Source organism: Pteropus medius, unplaced genomic scaffold (assembly GCF_902729225.1).
Source record: "Pteropus medius unplaced genomic scaffold, Ma_sr-lr_union100, whole genome shotgun sequence".
Classification (NCBI taxonomy): domain Eukaryota; kingdom Metazoa; phylum Chordata; class Mammalia; order Chiroptera; family Pteropodidae; genus Pteropus; species Pteropus medius.
In genome coordinates this window covers 15518866-15545845 of record NW_024340701.1, presented here as the reverse complement: position 1 = coordinate 15545845, position 26980 = coordinate 15518866, and the positions used below count along the sequence as shown (strand labels likewise).

The 26980-nt window shown below is 39.2% G+C and overlaps 1 protein-coding gene across 1 annotated transcript in view; it reads right to left on the bottom strand.

Moving 5' to 3' along the window:
* LANCL3 (LanC like family member 3) overlaps positions 1 to 26980 on the bottom strand; it is an 85238-nt gene that overhangs the window by 10796 nt on the left and 47462 nt on the right. Inside the window, exons 2-3 of the mRNA XM_039888165.1 lie at positions 6276 to 6399; positions 4162 to 4359 (exon numbers count right to left, since the gene is read on the bottom strand). Coding sequence (XP_039744099.1) covers positions 4162 to 4359; positions 6276 to 6399 — 322 coding nt within the window. The remainder of the gene's footprint in view (positions 1 to 4161; positions 4360 to 6275; positions 6400 to 26980) is intronic.

The window sequence follows — 26980 nt, the reverse complement described above, 5'->3', positions numbered from 1 at the left end:
GAGGTGCTGCGGAAGTACATAGGAAGGCTCCTAACCTATAATTGGAGGTAGGACAGGCCCAGGAAGGGGAGTGACACCATCTACCTAACCTGAGTACCAAAGGATGAGTAGGAATTGGCCAGGCAAACTAAAAGCCCTTGGTGCTCTGCCAGATCCCCTTTAACTTGCTAGCAGGTGCCCCATCTCCCAGTTGCTATGACCTGGCTGCTAACAAAGCTCACATTTACTCTATGGAGATTTGCCCTCAGCCTCCACTCCCCAGCAGATTTTAGCCAATGACTGACTGACATAGGGGTACAAATCATCAGCCCCTGCCTCAGGACAAACGAACTCTGAGGTGAAATTTATGCCTCTTAACTTCCCCTCGGAATCCAGGTGAAGCTAGTCTTCAGGTGAGATAAAACCCTTTATGACTCAGCAACTACTCTATTCTGCCACTTCTCCTCCATTCCCTACTTAAAGCTTTTCACTTAAGTAAACCAAACCACCTGCAGCTCCCCTTCCTTTGCTATATGGTTCCATACATCCGACCGACTTTTCTTGGGATGAACTTCCCACCTTTTTTGGCCTGGCCGATTCATCTCAGGCATCACCTCCTCCAGGAAGCCTTCTTTGAACCTGGAGGAGCACCAGGAATCCATCCTCTGAGCTCTCATTGCTCCCTATACAAACCTTAGCTCTTAATCAATATCATATTAAAATTATCTGTATACATGTCTGCTTCCCTAGTATAGTCCAAACTGCCCAAGGGCAGGATCTCCATCTTGTTCAATTTTGTTCTTCTAGTCTGTGGCACAGCGTTTGACACATGGCAAGGGCTTCACACATGTCTACTAACCTTATAATGTCTAATTTCTCACCCAAACACAGGCCGACACTGAAGTGGAGATGAGAGATGTAGAAGGAAGAAGGGCTGAGATGGTCTAATTACTATACCAGATCATTAGCCCCAGGCAGCTAATAGGTATTGATCCTAGGGTTCTGGTCAGAGAGAAAGGGCCTCTTCCTGCAACCTGGATCACAGAATGGTACATGCAAGCGACCTTGAAAGACTTCCAAACCTATTGTCTCCTAACTGGACCTAATGAAATCCACAATAAGACTGCTTAATCTAAAAGAAGGAATATTGGATTTCTTTCCTTTTGATGGGAACTGTGTGATTTTGTCATGGGAACAGTCATTATAGCGCATTGATAAGAATCCGGAGCCAGCAACAATATATCTTTGCCAACTACAACTGGAGAAAGGAATTATTACTTAAATACAGTTTGAGAGACTAAATCTCTGAAAACTTGTGATCTAGCAGAGGCTTGTGACAGCCAGACTTGGCACATATAATTTTAACATAGGAGAATCACCAGGCAGGTCCATTCTGGGATCTGTTATTTCATAGAGGCATGCATTACACAGTGTGCAGTACAAAGCTTAGTGACCAATGATTGTTGCACTGCATAAGCCTTGTTGTTCTCTATTCAGTCACCCACCCAGGAGCCCTTGTGAAGTGATTTTAAAAAAAACAGCCACACCTGTGTTTCACACGGAAAAGAAATGCACTGTCAAGTGTCACCACAGTGATGATGTAACATAATGCAATCCAGAGTTTATTTTAGGCACATTTGTTTTAGTGATTTTGTAAATGACTTTTGTCTTGTATTTCAGAATCATTAAGGCTATGAAGCGATCATATGAATCTGCCTGCTATACTTTATTGCATTTAGTGAGAAAAACTATGCCATACTGGGGATTTGTAAATGTGGGTGTCTGCAAATCTTTGGGGACATACCCCTAAGGGATGGCAAGGGTCCATAGGATAAAAGGGGTCTGTGGTATAAAAAAGATTGAGTTTCACTTCTCCATTTCAATGTGCTCATTTCACAAATGAAGAAACAAAGGCACAAAAGAAACAAAGTAGTTTTTTCAAGGTCACTTAGCTGGTTAACTTTGGGGCTACAATTAGAACCCAGAGTTATTAACTTAGAGTCAAGAACTATTTCTACACTGCAGAAATGATAACCAAGGCTGTCACCTGTAGAGGTGGGTTGAATGACAGTCAACAGGAAACAATTATTTATAGGGGGAAATAAGGTATCATTGATGAAGTTTCACATTGTGGATTATCTCTGGCAGGTTTTTAATCACAGAATCAGTCCGCTGCCCCAATCGTCTGCACTGTTCATAAATCTACTTTCAAAAAGTATTTTCCTCAAACAGGTGAAAATTATTTTTCTAGGTCATCTCCTGTTTTAGAATTTTTGGAGAGTTTACTGTTGCCAACTTCAGAGAAATCTTGATGGTCTTTGACCTGTACTTATTAGATTTATAATTACTCTTGATGCTGTTTTTGGCACATCTCTTAAAAGGAAGACCAATACCCTTGAGATGGGAGTGAGCGTTGGCAGAAATAATGGGCTCCATTTGGTTCTTTATTTGTGAATTGGTTTATTTTTGGTAGTCCAGTGAATGTGGGGGTTGAATGATTTTACTTTGCAACCTATGTTTAATCTTAACAAGATATTTAACATGAATGATACATGAAGATAAAGAAAGTCCCCAAGGTGATGAATTCTATGCTGCACTGTTCTGGTAAAGAATTTATGAAGGCAGATGGAAGATGGGGTACAAAAAGGATGGAATAAGTACCTCTTAAGATACCCACATCAATTAACTGACCCACTTGTTTTAGTAGATTATTCTTCCAATTCTTTATAAGGCTTTTACCAGTACAACTGAGTCCTTTTAAAATATTCTGTATTTAACTTGGGACAACTCCAAAATTCAAGGATCCTGGGGAGCTTGGAGGATATTCAGAGACCATTACTGAAAATGATTAAAGAGAATGAGAAATGGGATTGTTGATCATGACATAAAGAGCTGTCATTTCCAGAATAGTAAATAACTGTTATTTTTCTCCAAAAAGTTCAAAGCAAGAAAAAATGAGCTCAAATTATAACTGGCAGAATTAGCATGGATATAATGCATAATGTCCTGGCACTGGCACAAACACACACAGGAGCCTTTGAAGTCCCTTCCTTAGGTAAATGTGGCAGGCAGAGGAAAAAAAAGATGGCTGGTAAACTAAGACTTGTATTAATCATCAATTCAAACTGTACCAAGGAAAAAATGAAATTACAGTTGGAAAAAGAACATTAATTAGGTAAGGAGGGGGAAGGAAGTAATAAAAATCAGGCAACGAACTAAAGAGAAATCAAATATATTTTACAGCTGTGCTTGTGGCATGGAGGCATAGCCCTAAAAATTAAATCCACTCCCAAATCAAAAATTTTGTGTTATTTTGGTATTTTAAAATTCTCCCCTGGCCCTTTGACCAAAATTGATTGATTTATTTAAAGTATTTTGAATTGCCTCTTCTCCAAAGGCCTAATTAGCAGTGTAATGAAATTTAAACAAAAAGGAAAGATAGGTTTCTAGACTCAGTTCCAGAGAGTACACTGCAGATGGCTTCTCAATTCTCTAGACTTTTTTTATTAGGCGATGATGGAAATCCTCATTTGAAGCACTCTAGAACACTCCGGATCCTGTTAAAATACAGATTCGGATTCAGTAGGTTGGGGTAGGGCCTGAGATTCTGGATTTCTAACAAGTTCCCAGGCTGCTCACGCTACTAGTCCAGGGACCACATTTTCAAATGCCAGGCTTCAGATCTGCTCCATCCAGTGTAGTTACTGATCCCTTGCAATATGGCTAGTCTGAATTGAAATGGAACTTAAGTATTAAATACACACTATATTTCAAAGACTAAGATAAAAAAAAAAGTAAAATACCTCAATTTTTAAATTGGTTGCATGCTGAAATAATATTTGGGGTATACTGGTCTATATATTATTAAAATTAATTTCACCTGCTTCTTTTTACATTTTTAATGGGCTACTAAATACTTAATTTCATATGTGGCTCATATTATATTTTACTGGACAGTGCTAGTTTAATTCACATACAAATAGATGTAGATCATATATTTTTAAAAATACAGGATCATTTCTAGAGATTCTTTCTAGATCAAGAATTTTTTTGGCTTTGAAGTTTCATCTTGACCCTTTTCATCTCATGCAGTAATGACATAAGATGAGAAATACCCTCACTTCTCAGAAAAGGCTAAGCCTGATGAAAAGTAATGTTTTCAGATAATAGTGAGTATGAGACCTGGGGCACCGTGGCACCAGTGCACCAGCTCGTTCTCTCTCTCGATGGCCTCGCCGAGCTCAGGTGGCCAGTTGCAGTTCTGTTCCTGCTCCATGAGGAAGTCCACACTCTGCCATACCAGCTCCTGATCTGAGGGCTTGAGGTGCTCATGGTAAGAAAGAAGCATCTGAAGAATGGAAGACAGGCCATGAGCTGCTCCTATATCAACAAACAAAGCACAATAATTTACATAATTGGGAGAGGAACCAGTTTAACTTAGTGAAAAGATAATCATAGTATAAATAAAAAGAATGGCAATAGTACTTTCGAGCACACATAGTGATATAATAATTGAGTTGCCTAAGAACTAGGCTTCTTGGGAACATAGCTTAGAGCAGAGGTCAGCAAACTACAGCCTACAGACCAAATCTGGCTCATTGCCTGTTTTTGTAAACAAAGTTTTATTGAAACACAGCCACACTCATTCATTTGTATATTATCTATGGCTGCTTTTATGCTACAATGGCAGAGTTGTATTTGTGACAAGACCATATGGCCCACAAAGCCTAAAATATGTATTATCTATATATTTATAGAAAACAGTTCAGTAACCAACCTGTTTTAGAGAAAAGATTTTTTAAAAACTTTATAATTAACATATTGATGACTTTTATGAAAATGCTCCTAAAGTGCTTGAAAATAATTTGTTCTTGGTATCCTAAACATTCATTCATTCGACACATAAGAATTAAGCACCTACCACATGCCAGATACTGTCTCTGGTAAAGATAGATCAGTAAACAAAACAGATGAAATCCCTTCTTTATTGATCTAAGCAGGGAGCTGGGGGACAAATACCCCAGCTTCCTTACTCCATGGGTGGGACAATTCTGAGGCATGTTCTATATAGTCTCTAAGAGTCCCCAGTGGAACTGAGCCTCAGTTGCTCATTACTACATCCTTTAGTAACTTCTTTGTCTACCCTGTCTGACTTCCTCATTCTTCTATCAATACTTCCTGGGATTACCTCCCAAAGAAACCATTTACACCCAAATCCTTGTCTCAAGGTCTGATTCTAGGGAAACTTAGACAGGAACTTAAAGGTTCTTTGAGAAAACTCTCAGAGAACTGCTAGTCTATAAACTCACTGTTCATCAGCCATTCATTCATTCATTTGGGTACCCTCATTATGTGTGGAGTCTTGGTAACAGTCCAGGAATCATAAAGATAAATGAGAGAAAGTCGTTATCCTGAAGTTGCACAGAGTCTGCTATGGTGGGCAGACAGGTATGTCACTAATTATATAGTACGATGTGATAAGAGCTCCAACTGAAGAATGACAGAACCCAATTTAGCTTCAGGGCAAAACCTGAACCATGTAAATGTTTCCTCAGAGAGGGTTCAATAAACTCATTTTCTAAAAGCACAAAGTTTCTCAACAAAGCTAATGATGTTTGAACAGAGTCTTGAAGTCTGAGTATAAATACTAGATAGATGAAGGTGTTGGGGGAACCCAGGCATTCTAGGCAAAAGGAACAGGCACAAAGGTTACACAGATATGAGAACACTTTGCTTGTAGAAGACTATGCTGGACAGAACCAGGGAAGGGAGAGATAAAGCTTGAGTTTGGAGGAGAAGGCAGGTGATCTACAAAGGGCCTTGTAAGGCATGTTCAGGGGTAAGGGCTCAAAAGAGGAGTAACTAATTTTCACTTTATATGCCTCATAGCTCAAAAGCCACCACTGTTATTAAGTAGCCTGTTATTAATCCACTAATATTAAAAATTTGAAAGTGTTAGTGGCTGAATCCTGTTTCCCTGTGCAGAGGCAGTATAAGCTATAAACATGTACACTGTTCACAAACTCAGCAAAATAAGTCCAATGTACTCACAATCTAGAATATGGATTTTAGTCTTCGGTGAAAGTAATTGTTAAAATAGCTATATTTCTGTCAGGCAGACTGTGAAAACAAACATTAAATTGTGATTTGTAGTATCTACCAATATATGATCTCTAATGGCATTTTAAAGTGAATAGTGATGACCAATATCAAAAACAAAACCTTCCAGTTTTTAGTAAATGCTAATATCAGACACTCCCTTCATCCTACAGGCCTTTGCCAACACCTTCACTCACCCAAGTATTCGGTTCCATAGTAAGAATACATCAGGGGGAATGGTTTCCTCTTTTTCATGGCATACTGCTTCCCGGAGTCCAGAATTGCCTGGCAAATTGATTTGATCTGTGCTGGGGTCAGCACCTGAATAAGGAAATCAGGAAGCAGAATTCAAATCAGGATCTTCTTTTTTCCTCAAACAATGGATTTTCTTGCTTAAAAAGTCCATCAGCATAACCCCCAAATTCTTTTTCTAGGTGTAAATAAGCTTAGCCAACCTTAACGTTTTTTTAAACCAATGATTCTCTGTTGTCGTTTATCAACCCCTTTCGGAAAATTTGCTGTTTTTGATGGCAAAGGCACACCTTTACCGCGATAGCCTTTTGTAAAATGCAAAGACTACCTTACAGTTGTTATATCATTAATCCTTGTCAGAGGAACAAGAAATTGCTCAGAAAAGAACAAGGTCTGATCCTAAGTGATCATGCTTAACAAAGCTGTTACTCCTGGTAAACAGTGCTGGTCTGGCTCAAACAATGGACCTTCAAATTTGTGTCATTCAGACAATGCTTATAAAGCCACAATTCTATGACAGATTGCTGTATGACTGATTCACTTTCCCTGAATGGAACCAAAGTCCAATAAGTACCAAGGCAAAATAACTTTTAATATCAAAATTACTCTGAATAGAGAATGACTAAAATGTAATGATTTGCAGTTGTCAATATTTTATTCAATCTACTCACAGTCATTTTTAGGACTACAGAGATTAAAATGTTCTGAAGCCTACAAAGCATCATTAAGTTTATTAGGATTCTGCTCAGGTTTGCGATGTTTTCTGCCTCCCACTCCTCCTCTGGGCAGATTAATATTCCCTTTGGCACACTCTTGTTATCACCATGACTTCTTGGTGCAGCATTTACCACCTGGTGTGTCATGTCTCTCTCTACTAGACGATCAGTTATTTGAGGGCAAAGACTGTGGCGTCTCATCATTTTGGTATCCTTGGTTCCTAACACAGAACCTGAGAGAGCCTCTGGTAACTAATGGGTGAGTAAATAAGTGCCAGGTTTACTGGCATGAAGAGAGAGCCCTCCCTCCCTTCTTTCCTTTTTTCCCTAACCTCACTCCCTCCATCCTTTTTTCCCTTCCTTCTACAATTATTTCCAAAGCCCCAACTATATGCCAGGAAAGTCTGTTTGTGGTGCTGGAGATACGACAGTGAACGAGACAGACAAGACCTCCGCTCTCATGAAGTCAATCTTCCAAAAAGGCAGACCTGTACAAGAAAAGTACTTGTCAGGGAAGTAAGCACCACACCACACACACACACACACACACCACTCCTCACTCATGTCCCCCTCCCCCTCTCTCAATTTAACCTAAAGTTCAGCCTTCCCCTGATTGAATGAATCTGGGATCAAGGAAAAAAGTCCAATGGATTTTGGCCTCTCTCCTAAGATATCAACTCTTTTCTACCTGATATCTACCATTAAACTCACCAATGCCTTTTGAAATAAAGTACAAATGACTTCTTAACTCATAACTTGCTCCTCTGATTTACCCAACATTAGAAAGGTAAAATATAATCCAGGTTTTAGCCTCCTCAAATCTAGCATTTAATATGGAAAAATAATTACAGAAAGAAGCTGTTCATTAATTCTGTCAATTAACATTTACTGAGCTAATGTTCCAATAAGGCCCTATACTAAGTATTGTGTGGGAAATTCTACAAGGCCTGGGACACATTTTCTTCCCTACTGGGAACTTATTATCCAGCACTGGAGATGAGACATAGACAAAAGTCTACAATAGAGCAATTAAAGTTCACAAGTCTAGGAGTGGAAAGAAACAGTAATGCAGAGTATGGCACATAGACAATGAAGCACTATTCAGCTTTATTAAGACTTTACTATCTCCTTGGTTTTTCTGGTTGCTCAGAAACAATTAGGTCATGGCTCTTGACTTAACTTTCCCTTTTATTAGCTATTTTGTCTCTTGAGTTTACTCCTTTCTGCCTAAAATTCCCAAACACCCTACCTTCCCATGTATTCCTACCATCATTTCAAGGCTCGACCTTAAGTCTTTCCTTAGCTGAGTAGCAAATTTCTCCTAAATAATTTCCTACTCTGCATCTATTCAAATTGCTACCAAAATTTTCATTTGCTATTAAAAACATCTTACTCTTTGTACTTTTATCAGTACCAACGGATCTTACGTTTAGTCTTATTCATGCCATTTATTTAATATCTGGCATCATCAGTCTCAGATCAACCCCTCCATCCTGGCTCACTCCCAGAAACCTGCTAAGAGCCTTGAAGGGCAAGGACATAATAGGGATCTAATCTGGTCTCATCCCTATTCTCTTGGGAATATATCTGGCTCTTCTACTGAACTTAGGTCCTGTCTGCCAATATTGGTCTTGAATCCATGTGACAAAAGCAGTTTTTGTAATAGGAAAAAGACACTGAATTTTTAGGAGGTGTACTCATTTGAATTTGAATTACTAAAATTCTCCCTATTTTACTCCTGTACCAATAATTGAAAATCAGCTTGTTCTTTCCTCAGTTGAACATTTATTCATACAACCACCACCCATGTGTGTGTGTTTTCATCTGCTTGGTTTTAACCCCCACAAAAAATCAACTTAGGTTACATGTGGTGCGCTCTCCCATTTTTTCCATCCCTAATCCACAGCTCGGAATAGAGAATGAGTTTATAAAATATTTCAAAACCTCCACAGTCATGCATCATGTCTGGGTGGTTTCCTCTTATCTCTCAGAAACACTGTGAAAAACAAAGAGAAACCACGCTTGTTTGGCTGGATAAAGACCAGTGATGCATGCAGTTCTTTATCTCTGGGAACAGACAAGACCTACCCTTGGGTTAACTGATCAGTAAATTAAAAAAAATAGTGTTCATTAAAAGTGTGTAGAGGGGAACACTGAGGAAGAGGGTGCCCTTTTTTCCCCCTCTAAACAAACAGTACAGAAAGAAGAAAGATGAGCTGCAAGGGGAGAGGCCTGTTCTTGTTCTCTCATTTGTCTGCTTTCTCAGACACCACTCCGTTCCCTGCTCCCAGCACACAGGAACACACGAATGAGCACAAATACTACCTCCAGGAAAATGGCCCCCACGCTTTTGAAACAGACTGAGGTCTTAGGAATGAGGAAATGGCATTGCCAGTGGGAGAAAAGGGAGACTGGGGATGGCAGGGAGGGGATTCCAGGTCTTTATCTAAACAAACGCAAATTCTCTCTCCTGTATTTGGAGCACACAAGGCTTATGCATGTGCTGGTAATTTGGATGGATTCAGTTCTTTAAAAACTTTTTTTTTTTATACTGAATTAAAATAAATTATCTTAAAAAATATAAAGTAAGTCTGGTGGTTTGGTTTAAGAGTTTCATTAGTTTAACTGATTCCCTTCACTGATCCTCAAATAGAGGAGTTTCTTGTGAAATATTCCTGTTGGGCTGGGATCTGAATATGAAGAGATAAAAGAGCAAAGAAGCCCATGCTATCTATGTTTCTTGGACCTACCTGAAGGTTGTGCTCTGACTGAACCACTTCCATGTTGAGGAGAGATGACTTTTGTTAAAGAAATGAATGAAATGGACCAAGCCACAGAAAGCCTGCCTCACTACAGACCCCTTTCCAGGGCACATGTCTGGCCCACAGGCACTCTGAAGTGCCAGCCTTTGCTAGCTATATATCAACCATGGCCAACATTATCAAGCAATAGTCCAAAATGCCCTGAGTATGTGACTGCTCATCTACATGGAATGAAGAAAGTCACTCTAATATCATGCTAAACACATGTGTAACAGAATACGAATCTAATATCAACTTAGGTGTTTTCTTCCAGCAATTTATTTCACCCCAACCCTTTATCCCACCATTCTGATGGTAGGTAGACTTCTGCTCAGAGAGAAAAGAAACAAACCATCTGACTACCAATTAACATCAAAATGACTTTTGATACCCATGGACTTTGAGGAAAAGGGATTTTGAGTTGTTAGAACCTGATTATTTTGGTACTTAAGTTGATACCATAAACAACAGACGTGAAAGATATGTAGAGTCAGGATAGAGCTAAAAGCTGTTCAAGGTAGAGAATTGACATGGAAAAGAAACCAGGAAGTTGAAAGTCAGTGTGGAGTTCCTGCTACACCCTCTTGTGTCAAGCCTTAGAAGAGATGCTATAACCACCCTAGATAAGTTTGGGGGTTGATAGGTAGTTAGGATGGATGCCCCCCTCCACCTGGAATTTGGGGAGATGGTAGCCTCAAAGATGTGTCTCCTGCCTCCGGGTAAGGGGCCAGTAAAAGAGATACCATGAGATGGCACGTCCAATGAGAGAGCCAGAGAGAAAAAGTTTCCTATGGGTACCATGGTAGACCAGAAAAACAGCCTATCCCCCAAAGTAAATGTATTTGAAAAAATTACCAGTTTAAATAATTTCAAATTAAAAAGTTAAGGAAACTTTTTGTGTAAAGTCAATATTCACAATTGGTTAGATTTTTACTTTTGATGTCTCTTTGGGGTTGTGGTTCAGTTGGAACCCACTAGGTTATAGGCAAGAATTGGGCCTTCAGAAAATCTCTGGAGCAGGTCAAGAGTTACTTCAGGTATTGAGAAGACAAAAACTCAGGGGCACTGCTTTGAAGGAGAAAAAGCTTAAATAAAGAGACAAGGTAGGACTAAGGGAAAGCTCTTAAGCAGGGAACAGATCTTGATGAACTGAACAATTCATATTATGTGCTATGCTAGGCACTTTGATAAAAGATGTAATCTTAATAATAGACTAAATTAACGTCTGGACCATTTAAATAATGACACATTCAGCATTTGCTTAAATTCTAAAAGTCATGACATATAGGTGGAAGGTGGAGGGAGTAAATATTAGGGGCTTCACAGAGGGAGAGAGATGTGAGCTATGCTTTAAAGGAAAAGTGGGAAGTGGATAAATTTAAGGAAGGGAGAGAGGACATTTTAAGCTTTGAGATGTTGAGGGAAACCCTATGAATTGGGGCAATGTTTCTCAAACTGCAATGTGCACACAAATCACCTTGTTAAAATGAAGATCCTGAATCAGTAGATCTTGGGTGAGACCAGGATTCTACATTTCTAACAAGCTCCCAGGTGATGTTGCTGCTGCTGGTCCATGGAACACACTTGAAGTAGAAAGGGATTATGGGATCAGAGAGCATGGTTGCAGCAGAGAATTTTTCCTGGGAAGGGTGAGAAATTAGCCTGAAAGAACTATAGGAAATTCCCATAGACACTCAAAGAAGCAAGAGGGAGTACCAGGCAAGAACACTGCACACTATAATTTAAATGATCAGATTACCCAGAAAAGAAAAGCAGCTACAATAGGAAATTCTCTTCCAATATGCTATCTAGGAAAAACATCCAAATTTCCAACTCCCAGTGGAGAGCTCTTAGCCAATGTGGCCAGGTTTGTTTTCTTAATTAGTCTCCAAAAGGGACATGTGTGCTGGTGTAGAATGTGCAAGTCCCTTCCATCTGGTTTTCCTGAACCTCCCTGACCATGATTATGCTGGGTGATAAAGAATGGGGGGCAGGTGGCTCTAGTAACGATTATGTTCCAGTCATTAAAGGGATTCGGCAGGGAATTTCAGTTATTTGGTCCCAGCTACCATTTCAAAGTTGTTTCTTTTCCCTTCTCATGTCAAGAAACACAAGCCAAGAAAACACCAGAAACCAGGAAAGTAAAACAGGTTTTACCCCATTCTTGCAGGCTGACTGCTGGCTTTACAGATTTATTACAAGTACCTAGTAATCCAGTCTGCATCAAGTGTCACTAGATGATTTCATCGTTCCCTGCAAGACACTAAATATCTCAGAGCCCAAGCTTCCTTATATACGCAAAGGGGATCACAGTGACTTGTCCCACCTACCTCCTAAGATGATGGTGAGACTTATGAAAAGCAGTTCCCAACATTTGGCTGCACACTGTAATCACCTGGGGAGCTTTTAAAAATCCTGATGTCCTGACCACACCCCAAACCAATTCCATCAGACTCTCTAGGTGCGGGACCCAGGCACCAGTATTTTTAAAAGCCCCCCAGGAGATTCCAAAGTACAGTCAAGTTTGAGTATCACTGCTACGAAATATTGAATGAATGCAAAAAGCGATAATATAATGATGATGATGATGAACAGAGCTAAAAGGAAAGACAAGCAAAAGACTTCCCAAGCAAAAGATACTCCCAGGTATAGAGAAATACCTTTGGGCTGAGTCACAGGAGAGTGGAAGAAACTCCATGTGCACGTGAATGGACATGTTGGGTCAGGCCAGAGATCCACTGAACCTCATCCAGTATTTCTGACCCAGACACCAACGCACATTTTGTGGGAGAGTAATGGAGAACCCATAGACCAGCAGTCCCCAACCTTTTTGGCAGCAGGGACTGGTGCTCCTATGAGAATCCAATGCCTGATGATCTCAGGTGGAGCTTCGGAGGTGGTGCTAGCACTGGGGAGCAGCTGTAAATACAGACGAAACTTCGCTGGCTCACCCGCCACTTACCTCCTGCTGTGCGGCCCAGTTCCTAACAGGCCACAGACTGGTACCAGGAGTTGGGGACCCATGCCATAAAACACATCAGACAGTGCACTGGACTAGGATTCAGGAGATCTGGGCTTGAGATTCAACTTTGCCACAGTAACCATGGTTAAGTCATTAGAATTGTTTCCTCATCTGTGACATAAAAGGACTGGACTAGACTCTGTCCACTAAGTCAGTGCTTCTTAAATTTTAGTATGCCTACAAATCATCCAGTGAGCTAGCTAAAACACAGCTTTCCGGGCCTCACCCTCAGAGATTCTGACTCAGTAGCTGTGGAATGGGGCCTGGACTCTGAGGTGATGTGCATGGTGTTGGGCTGGGAATCACCTGTTGAATAGCACTGTACTAGGTGACTTCTAAGGTTCCTCTAGGCTCCAAACTCTATGGTTCTCTAAGGCACTGGAGGAGTCTGGCTCTGGAACCAAAGAAGGGGCATATCATGGTGATCAAAAACATGGGCTTTAGGGTCAGACAGACCTGAGCTCCAAACTTAGCTTCACTACTTTCTGGCAGTGTGGATTTAGGCAAGTTACTTAATAGTTTCCAAGCCTCAGTTCACTCCTTTGTAAAAAGCAGTAATGAGGAGACCTACTTATCTCACTAGATTGCTATGATTCCATATAAGACATTTAGCACAATTCCTGGCATAAAGCACACGCACAATGCATGTAAGCTATAGTTAAAACAGACATCCAAAGTCCAGTAGTGACTCAACTACAAGATTTGGCACTGTAGGCCTTTGAGGTCTGTGCTCAGGAAATCACTCATAAAATAACCCTACTGTTGCTCACCTCCTATCCCCACCCTCCACCCAAGGACCAGCTTGTGTCAGCTTGCCTTCCTAAGTTGTCAATTGTAATTCATAAACTAGTAATATATGGCCCTTCATGTCTATTTTCTTTTCTCATCACCACGCTTTGAGCCTTTCACTATCCCACTCTCCCCAAACCACACTTTGTTGTTGTTGCTGTTCTTTCAAAATACTTTTCAAGTTTATCTGGTTTCTGGACAAGTCTCTGTCACTAACTATGTAACTTTAGCTCAATCACATAACCTCCCTGGACCACAGTTCCCTCATCTGAAAAAGGAGTAAAGCTGAGGAGGTCTTTAATGTGTCTTTTGGAAATAGTGTTTTGTTATTTTGTGATTCAACACTTTGACAACAATTTACAAATCTACATATACTTATTTGGGCTCTAATTTTGGGATGTGGATGTGATATGTTTCAGTGGTTTCATTTCTTACAGGCTAGGCAAAAAGTCCCTTGCAATGAGATTATAGTGTGTGTTTAACTTGTCCTTTATTTTAGGCATTTTATCAAGATGCATATTCTCCTAGGTACTTTCTTCCTAGTAGAAAGCTTAAAAAACTAGAAATTGTTTTAGCCTCTTGGTATTGGTTACCTGAATTATCTGGAGTCTTTGGGCTCCCAATGTCCCCAAAATGAATGACTATGTTATTAAGGCTGGATGCATAACTGATCATTTCACATCAGACCCTCCTCTAAGCCACTGTTGAATGAATGTCATTGTAGTATTCTTAAATCATGGTTTAACATACATTTTTCAAGTGCTTGCTGGGTGCATGACACTGTGCTGGAGAATACATAAATTATAGAGATCAGTAGTTGTGTATAATCAGGTAGGCAGTAAATACCTTTTTTATTTGGAAAGGCCAATTCTGATCATATATTTGTGGCCTACACTATTAATTAGCTACTCAATATCCACTCTGTCCTTATTCCTTGCTAACTGGATCTCAATTTTATCAGGGTGATAATTGTGTTTAGCTCTAGGTGATAAATAGTGAATAGCCTTAGCCAATCATGTCGAACTTATTGTCCCTTGCCAGATACTCAGATCTCAGCCTTCCTTGAAGGTTGTAAGGTTGGCTGTGTGGTCTCATTTTGATCAATGGGGAAATCTGCTGTGGCAGGAGCTTCTTGGAAAGCTTTTTACTTCATGATAAATGGAAATAAAATGAATGAACTTGGCTGTTACCTGCCGTTCCTCTTTTTGGTGCCCCGAATGTTTATGTGAGGCCTGGAGCTATAGCAGCTATTTTGCATCCTGAGGCAATGAGCATGTGGATGAAAGACCAATATTCAAAGAATGATGAAAGACAAAGAAAGATTCTAGGGTGTGTGGATATCACTGAGCATCTGTACAACAACATGAACTACCTATTACCAGACTCTCGTGAGAGAAAAATCACTCCCTTTCTTACAGTCACTGTTGATTGGGTTACATACAGCCAAACTCACATCAACTGGGCAGCCATAAAATATCAACCCAACAGCATTGCTAGCATTCATTTCCCTGTAAAGCAATTGTTGCCCACATGTACCCGTTTCCATGGAAACCTCTAGCTCTAGAGCGCTTCAAAGTGAAGCTGATTGAGTGGACAAATTCAAATGCAGTTTCTACTTCTGACTGCACTCACAAGGTTGTGATTGATTTTTCCTGTTAAGTGCTATCCTGGAACCCAGAGACAAGGCCCAGAAAATAGACTGTCACTTTGCTGCCATTTCCCTAGGTGACTTCCCTACTCTTTCTACTCCTTCTACTTATCCTGCCCTAGATCAGGGATAGTGGATACTCTGCAATCTGCCACCATGACAGTAGATCCTCAAATCTTCAATGTCGATTTGGAACGACAGAGAGGAGGCCCATGGGCACCTCGGCAACAAGTGCTGTGAAGCAATTATCTTCTTTTCCAAGAACTGTTGTCACTTCAATTAAGTGACTGTATTATATACTACCTACCCTGTCACTTTAGAGAGCTATTCATGAAAATGGTCCTAGAAGAACAATATTTGAACAATTTGTGACATTTTAAGTTTCAATAACTCTTCCATATAGATACTTTGGACAGAATAAGCTGAAAGGAATTTTTGTTGTTTTTGCCATGCTCTCTGACATGGTCCTGTGGGATTAATGGGTGCCCTGAAGGTCATAAACGGGGAAGGGAATACAGAGATTCTTCAAAGCTGCTTAATTTTTTTTTTCAATACCTTAAACCACATTTTAATAAATGCATTTCTTTGGGCTAAGGAAAGCAGTGTGATACACTATGTTTTTTTGCTATGAGTGGTATCTTCTGTGTGCAAAATGAAACCTAAAGCTATTGGGGCAGGGGCAAGGTGGGGTCGGTTGGGTAACCATGGCTGAAAATTTTGGAATTTATGGCTTTGTTATTACATGGCCCTGAGCAAATGATAACTTCTCTGGTTTCACTGTCTTCACCTGTAAAATGAGGTGGCCAACCGAGTAACTTCTCAGGACCTTTCTGGTTCATGATTTCTAAATATGTATGTAACTTTTCTCCCTTCCCTTTTGTTCATTTAGGTATTGTAGGGAATCTTCTGTCTGATTATGTCCAAAGTACTTTTGTTATGTTGACATTGTGTTTTCAGGTACTTTAAAGGGAAAAGGATTATTTTCCAGTTTCTTTTCAGAAACAGTTTTAGCCAGAGATCATTAAGAGAGCCAGATTATAAAATTCATATAGAATTACTTTCTATATAAACAACACATCAAAAAAAGGCGATTTGAGGTGACCTGGCCATGAATGTGTGCTGAAGGGAGCTGCCACCCTCTTCCTATTAGGGATCAGGCAGCCATGATGAACAAAAGTGTCGCTATGGCTGGTTTCATTTTTCATTTTACACCTAGGTGAAGGAGAAGGAATGGAGACTCTCAGGACAAGTTTGCTCTGTGGCTGAAGAGAAGATTGAAGAAAACCGACACCTCTACTCTGTTAAGGACAAGAAGCTCCACAAAACCTTTTCCTTGGATTTGATATTCCACAAGTTGCAGGTGGTTGCTGCTGAAGGACTGCAGCTAGGGAGGCTTCTTCCCGGTCCTTAGAAAAGCTGGGGTGAGCAAGTGAGATACATAACCAGTAGTAAGCAAAGCAGGATTTATAACCTTGTCAGTTAGTAACTCTAAGGTCCTTGTCTTTTACAAGGTTTATGCTGGAAATATTTATTGAGCCCTACTATGGCTTACTAGGAGAACTTTCATGAACAAAAGAGAAAAAAAATCCCTGCCATTGTGGAGATTATATTCTAGTCTGAATAAATTTATCTTGTGCTCCATAGTTTATTACCCAAAATTGTCTTATTTAGCTACTCTCCATAATTATTCATTATTTTAATAGGGCTATCTTCATAAAGAATTCAATATTAAATAAATTGAGTGCTTCTCTCATGTTGCCTTGGGAAATTTTAACAGGAGATGAAATCCATTCACAGGCTCCAATGTTTAACTGATGGTAATCATCAGAATTGTAAGGATGGACACAGGAAAGAAATGGCGAGCTGGCCAGTTACTACAGCATAAAATTACATGAAAAGGTTTCAAAACAGATGCCCCAGCCTAGACCAAGATTTTATGGAGGTAGGACAGTACACTCATTTTTTTTAAAAAATCTGCACTCATGATGCTGAGACACAGACACCGCTTTAGGGCTTTGCATGGCAAATCCAGCACTACTTAGTACTGCAAATAGCACAGGTAGTTGGAATAAGGAAATCAGCTTAATCTTATGTGGTTCATGTAGCTTTGCTGTATTTCTGGTTACACGCTGGACTCTTAATTATAAGCTTAATGCCAGGCATTGCCCCTATAAATTTGCTTCATTAGCCATAACACAAACTACTACTGACCATTTACCAATTTTTAAGTAAACAAAAGCGTGCATCCCCATAATACTGAGAGAGTAGCCCCATGCTTAATATTTAAAGGGTATAGGTACATTACATATATAATTAGTTATGAAGAAGTACTTACAAAATAAGGTCTCCCAATTACATTATGAAGAAACAACTCAAGAGAAAAAATTATCCACATTTATACAAGATCTGTATCTGTATCTACATAGATATTTTTTAACTGTGAAAAAATGTATAATTTGGACTTCTACAGTGGATCAGTGTCCAAGAGAAATAAGTACCTAGGTCCACTTGTATAAGAATGTCCACAACAGCTTTATTCATAAGTTTATTCATAAGAACTGGAAACATCCAAAATGTTCATCAAAAGAATGGATGAATAAATTGTAGTATATTTACCCAACAGAATACTACTAAAGAATAAAGAGAACAAATTACTGATACATGCAACAGCATGGATTTCATGAACGTGTTGAGCAAAAGAAGCCAGACACAAAAGCCATTTACATAAAGTTCAAGAACAGGCAAAATCAAACTACAGTGATAGAGGTTAGAAGAATAGCTATTTCCCTGTTTCCCTTGTGTGTGTGTGTGTAGACAAGTGGTACTGATTGGGATAACGGGACTTTCTGGTATGATAGAAATAGTTTTTTCTTAATCTTGGTAGTGGATATATGAGCCACACAGTGAAATCTTTCAACTTGCACTTATGATTTGTACATTTTGTTATATGTCAACTATACTCCAATTTTAAAAAGCAAAATAAATCAGGTACAGCTATCAAACGGTTTAGCTGTTAATACATTTTGTCTGCACATCAAGGTCCTTTGTTTATTAGACACCAACTTTACTAGCTGTCCCTAAGAAGGGCCTTTCTAAGTTTTATGTGGAAAAAAAAAAAGGTTATATTCCCTTCTGGGCAGATATGGCATAAAGAAGCACATTACTTCTGGGCTGATACAGCCCCAGGCCTAGGCTTAGTGACTAAAACACAGAGGCTGGATTTCACTTCTCTTGCCCTTTTGGCTAGGTGCCCTGTACAGGGCACAACTCTGCCAATCACATAGGACTGCTTGGCTCTCAGGAAGGAGGCTGGAGCAGCTCCTGTAATCCGAGGGCAGCCAGGACCAAGAATGGACTAAACCTGGACCCAGAAAGCTGCCAGGCCCCAGGCAGTGTTCTCTCTCTTGATGACACTGGTCTCTGCCTCCCTTTTTTTTTTTAAATTAATTTATTTTTATGCTGACATTGGTTAATGAAATCCAATATGTTTCAGCTGTACACTTTAACAGTAAGGCATATATATATTTACACTGTGTGTTCACTGCCCATAGATTTCTTTCTGTCACCACATATTTGACTCTGCCTCTCTCATCTTCTGCAGAGCAATATCTCTACTTCTCTATGGCTGAAGGTGACCTTCGATCACACCATCACATACAGCAGCTTCCAAGTTTTATTATGTCCCTCAGTTTTAGCCACACTGAAGAATCAACTAGAACCACTGAAACCCAATTTCAAATTTCTAAGAATCTGTTTGGCTCAGCCTCAGGCAGATGTGCTTAGCCCAATTGTGTCAACATGGATGTAAAGATCTACCCAGGGAGGGAGCAGGACAGTGTTTCACAGAGAACTGGGGTTATTTTGAGCTAGGCAGACTGCCACGGAAGGGTCAACTACACTTGTATCAGGAATGTGTTTAACTTAAATTAGAAAATCTGACTTCCGATGACTTAATCAAATAAAAGATTATTTTTCTCATATAACAAAAAGTCTGGAAGCAGCCAACGGCTGACATTGTTTAGCGGTTTGTGATGTCAGCCAGGATGTCACAACTCTCTCTTCCTTCCATCATATTGGTTTATAGGCACAAAATAGCTGGTGTAACGCCAGACATCATGTTTATATTCAAGGCAGGAAGAAATGGGGAAGGGTAGCACCAGTCATATCCATTCTTTTTTGATCAGAAAAGCTCATAAACAGACTTACATCGACATGTCATTAGCTAGCACTATTTGACATAGCCACCCTGGGGGAGGTTGTAAAACCAACTAATTATTCAAGAACATTGCTATGTTAAACAAGATTAGGGTTCCATTAGTAAAGACAATGTGGAAAATGGATATCTGGTAGGCAACAGACGGTGTCTGTCACCAGAAAGAACTATAGGAATCCATAGTCTGAAAAATTTGTTAGCCATTCATGACTGTGTCTGAACACAGGTGATGGAAAGCACACTTAATTCTTTTTTTAAATATATTGCTTCTCACCACACATTAAGTCACTGTATATTCGATTTTGCACCTTACCACCTAGAATCACTCGGCTAGGATTTACATTCTATTACTAAAGCTATCATGGAGGTAATTAGTCAAGGCAGGTTTATCTGCCCTCAGTCTAACTATCAAACCACTACACAAATGTCTTTTCTATACCAAAAGATAAAACAGGATTACAGGAAGTATGATTAAAGTAGTTCTACTTTCTCTAAATATACTGCTATTTCAGAAGTGATCACAAAAATAATTCTTTCAATATACACAAATAGATGCTACTCCATTTTAAATCCATGCCTTTGTGTGAAACAGGTGCAGGAGATGAAGGGAGAGTGAGTAACCAACTGCAGGCAGCCTTCACCTTTAAAAGGAGTGGCTGAGAATAGATGGCTTCTAAATGTCCCTACATGTCTGATATTATGCTTTCTAAATGGACTGCAATCACAGTCTCTCCAAATCACAAGGGATATTTCCAAGAATTGAGGCTAGATTAGTGTTCCTTTTCGACAGAGAGATGTATTCTATGAGGTGAGAAAAATGCCATGGAAAAAGAAAAAATGTCCCCATCCACACGGTAAGTGGAGAAATTCAAATTTTCCAGCTGACTTTTACATATAAATAAAATTGTGTTAGAAGACAATCCCCATTGCTTTTTATGTTTAAATATTTTATTTATCATGGCAAAACTTAACAGCAAAATTTGGAGGGAAGCATGTTAATCATGTGGGGGGTCTTGTTTAGATATTTGTTAACAGAACATATTCATGTCACAGCATATTTATCATTTATGTGAATCTTGTTCTTACTGCAACTCATATTCTAACTTAAAAGTGAAAGAAAAAGAACAAACTTTGAGGATCCACTTATAAGCCAATATGAAAAGTTCTAAAAGTCTGCGGTTGGAAACTGTATTTATTATCTGTGAGTCCTTCAACAGTTACTTGTGCTTTCTGAATCTCAGTTTTCTCATCAGTGAAGTGGAGACATTCGAGGACCTTAAAAGCCTTTTTCTTGCTCTAAATTTCCAGGTTTCTATGACTTGTTAGAGAAGTTTATCCAGATCAGAGTTCACTCTGGTGGCATCAAGTCTTCACATACAGTTCCCAAGGTTCCTATGCTGCTCTGAGTCTTACACCTCTTCCTTTGATTCTGTGAGGTCCGTTAATAAAACCTTCCTTTATTTTTTGGGAGAAATTTTTGGTACAGAATTCCAAAAAATTATAAGAATAGTATAGACCATTTACCCAAGTCATCCTTTGTTAACGTTTTTGTCACATTTGCTTTCTCATTCTCATATTTGGAGCGGGGGGCATTTTAGAGTAAGTTGCAGACAAAGTGCCCCTTTACTCAAAAATACTTCAGTGTATATTTTCTATAAACAGAGACATTCTCTTGCCTAACTACACTGTAATTATCAAAATCAGGTAATTTGATATAATACTATTATCTAAAGTCCATATTTAAATTTTTCCAAAAATGCCCCTAAGATTTTATATGTGTATATATATATACATACATATATATGTATGTGTGTGTGTGCATAGTTACAAGATCTAATCCAGAACCAGAAGGCGTTCGTCATGTTCTTTAGATGTCATTAATCTGGAAAAGGTCCTCGGTTTTTGTCTTTTTTGACTTTAAGAGTTTGGCAATTTATTTTACAGGATGTCCTTCAATTTGGATGTATCCAGTGTTCCTTATGATCAGATTCTAGTTATGCATTTGGGGCAGGAATATCCTAGCAATGATACCATGATATCTGATCCATATTAGTGCCCCCTTTTAATATTAAGCCACTTCAAGTTGAATTCCTATCATTTGAAATTTTAAAAGTTATGACTAATTTAAGGCTTTAGTTGCTGAAGATCTACAGGCCCATTTAACAGGGCCTTAAATGTAAGGTGTGTCTTCACTTAGGACTGGCTATATCCCAGCTGGGAAGAACCAGAATTTAGGACTTTGGGACAAAGAAGACCATATGATAAATATTCCACAGAGGTCAGGTAAGTTGGAGGTGAGGTCAAAGTCGGCAAGCACCAGTCAACAAGGATAGTAAGTAATGATTGCATGGCTGGGGTTGTGGGCTCACTGCCGAGCATTACGAAGCCAAAGGGTGGAGCTGGTCCTGAGCCCATAGGTGTTAGTCATAGACCTTAGTGGAGTGCAGGAGTAACGTGTTCCTAGCTGTGGCAGATTCTCGGGTGCCAGAACTACCTCACATACCTCAGGATTGGCATTACTGTGCAATTTCCCCTTCTTCTAGACCAGCGCTTCTCAAATTTTAATGTGCATATAAACTCCCTGGAGATTTTATGGCCCGGCTAAGTCAGATTTAGTAGGTCTGGGGTGAGGCTTGAGATTTTGCATTTCTAACAAGTCCACAGGTGACGCTGGTTCAGATCGTACTTTGAGTTTCGAAGCTATAGGAAAACATTGTCTGGCTGTGGCAGAAATGGAGGTGCTACCACTATCTCACAATGAGGTAGGCATTACTGCAAGATTCTCCTCTATGCTATGCTATCATATAGAAGGTTCTTTTACTCAATCAATTCAGAATTCACCAAATACCCTAGTCATTTAAACCCCAAAAGTGACTCCAAAAAGAGAGACAAGTGAGAAAGAAGACATATTTGGCACACCTCCAAGCCAGAAATAAAGTGAAACTCCATAAACATTAAGCAATGAATAATGGCTTTATAAAAAATAAATTCACATAAAATTTGTGTTGATAGCCCCAAAAACCTGTGTCCTGAGTAAAGGTGCTTCCTCCTGGAACTGGAGGTGTTGGCTGTGCATCAATCCTCACTTTTTCTATAGAAAATTATAGTCTACCTACATAACAAACTTGGTGACTCAGGCTAATTTTCTTTCAGTAAACACCTGTAAGTAGGCCTGTCCCAGCTTTCCCATAATACTTCCAGATATTCTAAAACTGAGGTTAGAATTGAAGTAACAAGGGCATTACTCACAGGACACAAGAACCTGCTTATTATTAACAATTCACATTGCTGGCAAATTCTTTAAAATCAGTGTCTTTTGTAAGGCTCTGTTTTGAAAAGGCAAGAGATGCTGATTAGTGGTACAGCTCTGTGGCAGGTAAATTCAGGACACGGCAGCAGAAACACTATATGAAAAGCCAGTCTAGCAATGCAGCAAATTGTTTATTACGTTTGCTTTCAATTAAAGGGAAAAAGATGTTCAACCTGAGGAAAGATGCCGTTTTACTCCAGCAGAGGGAGCTTATGAAACAGCTAAAATCAGTGTCCCTATGATCTTGTCAGTGAATTGAGGGTCATTTGAAAAAAAAAAAAAGTTACTATTTATTGAAGCATGAAAGCATGATAATGACCTTGAAATAATGATTTCAAGTGTTTAGTAAATGCTCGCTTAGTGAAGAAACGGTTTGCCTCCTCCCTCAGGGAACCTTTTTCTCAGTGACTTCTCACCCACTCATTATCTTCATAAAATGCCAAGATTAAATCACATACCTGACTTCTGGGAGGAACTCATTTAGTAGACAATCAGTTTGGTGGTAGGGGACGGAGGGCTAACTTTTGTTAAGGGCGTCACGGCACATAGTTTATGTCTGATCTTCACACTAACCCAGAGAAAAGAGCCCAGCGCCATCCTGAAGATTAGAAAACTAACCTTCTAAGAAGCTAGTGATTTGTTTATGCTCTTATACCTAGGAAGTGTGAGAGGTTGAACTACTGTTCTAATCTTCATTCTACTGTAATAGAATTATACATCCACACCTCTGTCATGTATCTGTAGTACTTACCATTGTGGATGGATACTATTTCCCTGCTTATTGATGGCCTTGGTCATGTGAACTGCTTTGGTCATAGGAATGTTAGTGATAAGTAGAAACTTTAAACATACTTGGACAGTTTGTCTTGTCCTGAAACACATGGAGTTGGGCTGAACCTTCCCCACAGCCTAAAGCAGAGCCACCCCTACCCTTGATGACCCACAGACCATTAGGAAGAAAAATAAATGTGTTACCGTAAACCATTGGATTTGGGATTTGTTACAATGTAAATGTGACTAATACAACAACTCTATGAATTGTATCTAGACCAAACTTGAATATGAGAATACTAAGGAGTTGAGAAATTAAGTGGCTTGCTCAAATAGGAAAATCATTTCCCAGGGGCACCCAGAAGAGTTCTTCTGGTGTCTCATTGGCCAGAACTGTGTAACATGGCTACCTACAGCTGCAAGAGCGGCTGGAAAAGTATCTGGCATCATGAGCCTCTACTGTGGCTCATGAAAGGAATGGGAGATAAATGGTTTTTTGAGTAGCACTCAACAGTGTGCCACTCCAGTGTTGTCAGGCTCCAAAGTCCATTATCTTTACCATTACCCTATGTTATGTTCTATCATAGGTAGGCAGAAGCTACTGGGAAGTCTCTTTGACTTCACCTTTGTGAGCTCAATATGGTGATGTGAATTCGCTTGTCTTTTTACACCTCTGTACTTACCACGAGAAGAACATCCTCTAGGTAACTGATGGCCCAAGGAGAATGAGGAAGCACAAGGAGCCAACCTGAACTCACACCTACTCATGAGTAAGAAAAATAAATGTTTGTTTTTGTAAGCCACTGAGATTTAGAGGTGTTTTTTATAAATTTAAAAATCTAAATTTAAAAACAGTTTTGAAGTTCACCCAGCCCTATCTGGTTACCAATTCCAGACTCCAAACTAATGGTAGAGGTGAGCTTCAACTTGTAACCTCCCAGGGGTATCTGCACATGCATTCCCAAGACTCTTCTGGGACATTCCCCTCTCCCGTGTCCTCGATTTGACTGTATACAGTACTGTGGGTTTTCCTCCATTCAGAGGCAGTTGAAAGGTGACCAGATTTCACAAGGGATGCTGAATGTGGACTGATACATTTATTGAGGCTACCCAAGGCCCTGGGCACCATGAGGAGGAAGCAATAGAGGCCAGGGTGGAGGCTGACTCCTTAACCAACACTATCACCTCCACCACTGCTGACCAACTGCTGCTATCTCAGCAAAGTGTGGTGTGACTGCTTATCCTTCCCAAACTTCAGGTCAGAGAATCATTTGAGAGAAAGTTGGTAAAAAAAAAAAAAAAAAAAAGAGCAAAAGGAAATGTCGGAAATGTGCTACCCATATTTTGCCACAGTTGGTACTAAATAAATGTGTCAGAACTAGGTATACAATAGTTAATAAAAAACTTGGCCTCTGTTCTCATGGAACTTAAACTGATTTAAATGTTATTGTTTTTGCAATCATTTAGTGTAATAATTTCCAGAGGGATAACATATTTAAACATTTAAAAAGTAATCATAAAAGTTGTTGAAAAACACATAATAATGACTTTATATATGTTGGCAAAATATATGACAGACAATATTAATATTTTAAATTTTATAAACCAAAGAAAAGCTGCAATTCAAAAGAAAAATAGAAAAGAACATGAACAAGAAATTTGCATATAATGATATGCAAAACACTTTAAACTTATGCAAAGTTTATTCTCATTCATAATTAGAGAAATGCAAATTAAGATACCATTTTTAATCTAGCAGAGGAGCAGAAATGGCTAAGTAAAATTTATAGCCCAGGCAACTCCTGGGGAAACAGGCACTCTCATACACTATTGAGGGGGAAGGTAAAAATGTATTGTCTCTTTGGAAAGTAATTTAGCAGCACTGATCAAAAATTATCTTAGCAATTCCACCAAATATCTGTGCCCAGGTATACAAAGATGTGCATATAATGCACTCCAGCACTGTATACAATGGCAAAAGACTAGAAACAATCCAAATGCCTGCTAACAGGATACTAGTTAAACGAAGTGTGGTACCACCCATACAATGAAATATTATCGAACCATGAAAGGTATAAAGTAGATGTATATGTTGATATGGAAAGTTTTCCAACATATATAGTCAGATTAAAAAAAAACAGGGTGCATAAAATGTATTCATAGCATGCTCTACTCACACATGCATGTGTGTGAATATGTTTAAAATATCCCTGGGAAGATTCACAAGAAACAGGTAAAATCGTTTGCCTATGGGGATAAGTGGAGACTGGGAATCTGAGGTGAAAGGAAGACTTACCTCTCATTTTTTTTTTTATATATATACACACACACGCACCTTTTGTACACTTGGATGTGTGTGTGTATATCAAGTACATGCAATATGTTTTAAAATGAAAATCTAGTTAATGAAAATAAATGATAACTGAACAGTCCCTAAAGGTATACAGGAAAATAAACAAAACAAAACCTAACAGCCCTCCTATTACTCTAGAAAAATCAATGCATTTAAAAGGATAACTTTTTTTAACAATGATCTAGTGATTAGACTGTGGAAGGTTGAATTTTCAAGGACTATTGAATTTCACTCAGCAGACAGAGAATGACCTGAAAAGGAAACTAATGACAGTTTTTCAGTCAGTAAAGGAGGTAGGGTTATTTACATAACTCTGAGGACACAGGAAAGATGTCTGTATTATCTTCATGGTCCATCTTCTACTGCAGAGAGGCCGAAGGGACAAGACCCTGACGAGACCCTGAAGTTATGCCTATGGTATGACTGGTCCAGGAGAATTAAAATGTTTCTAAGGTATTGAGCCATTACAAAATTTCAAAGCAATCACTTATGTTCAATTAGGAGAAAAAAAGCTCACATTCATTCTCTCCTTAAAATAAAGTGGAAATGAGTGTGGTGGACTTTCACAAGATAAATACAGAGTAGCTATATTCTCAGGGAAGAACTGAACTAAACCTGGTTAAGGAAATGACACTCAATGCAAAAAGCTAACTATCAAAAGGTGCCATTTCTATGGTCAAATGATCGTTTTTGTTATCCATTGATCAATGAAGAGATGTTTAGTGCATTTCTTATATCCTCGAAAGGAGGTAAGGAGAACTAATGTAGTTGGATGCGATATAGTCATACCTTATGAGACTGTACAGTTTTGTTGGGACAGAATTAGGTGTTAAGTGGCACAGTACTGGAGACAAAGAGTATTCATTTTAGAGAAGAGAGAAACAGGAGAACACTTTTTACAGGATCTGGAATACAAGCTGTGCCTAAAGGTAAGAGTATCCAGGTGGGTAAAATGACATGAGCAAAAGCCTAGAGGTGGACTACCAACAAATTGAGAAAATGGACACCAGTGGAATAATACATCATG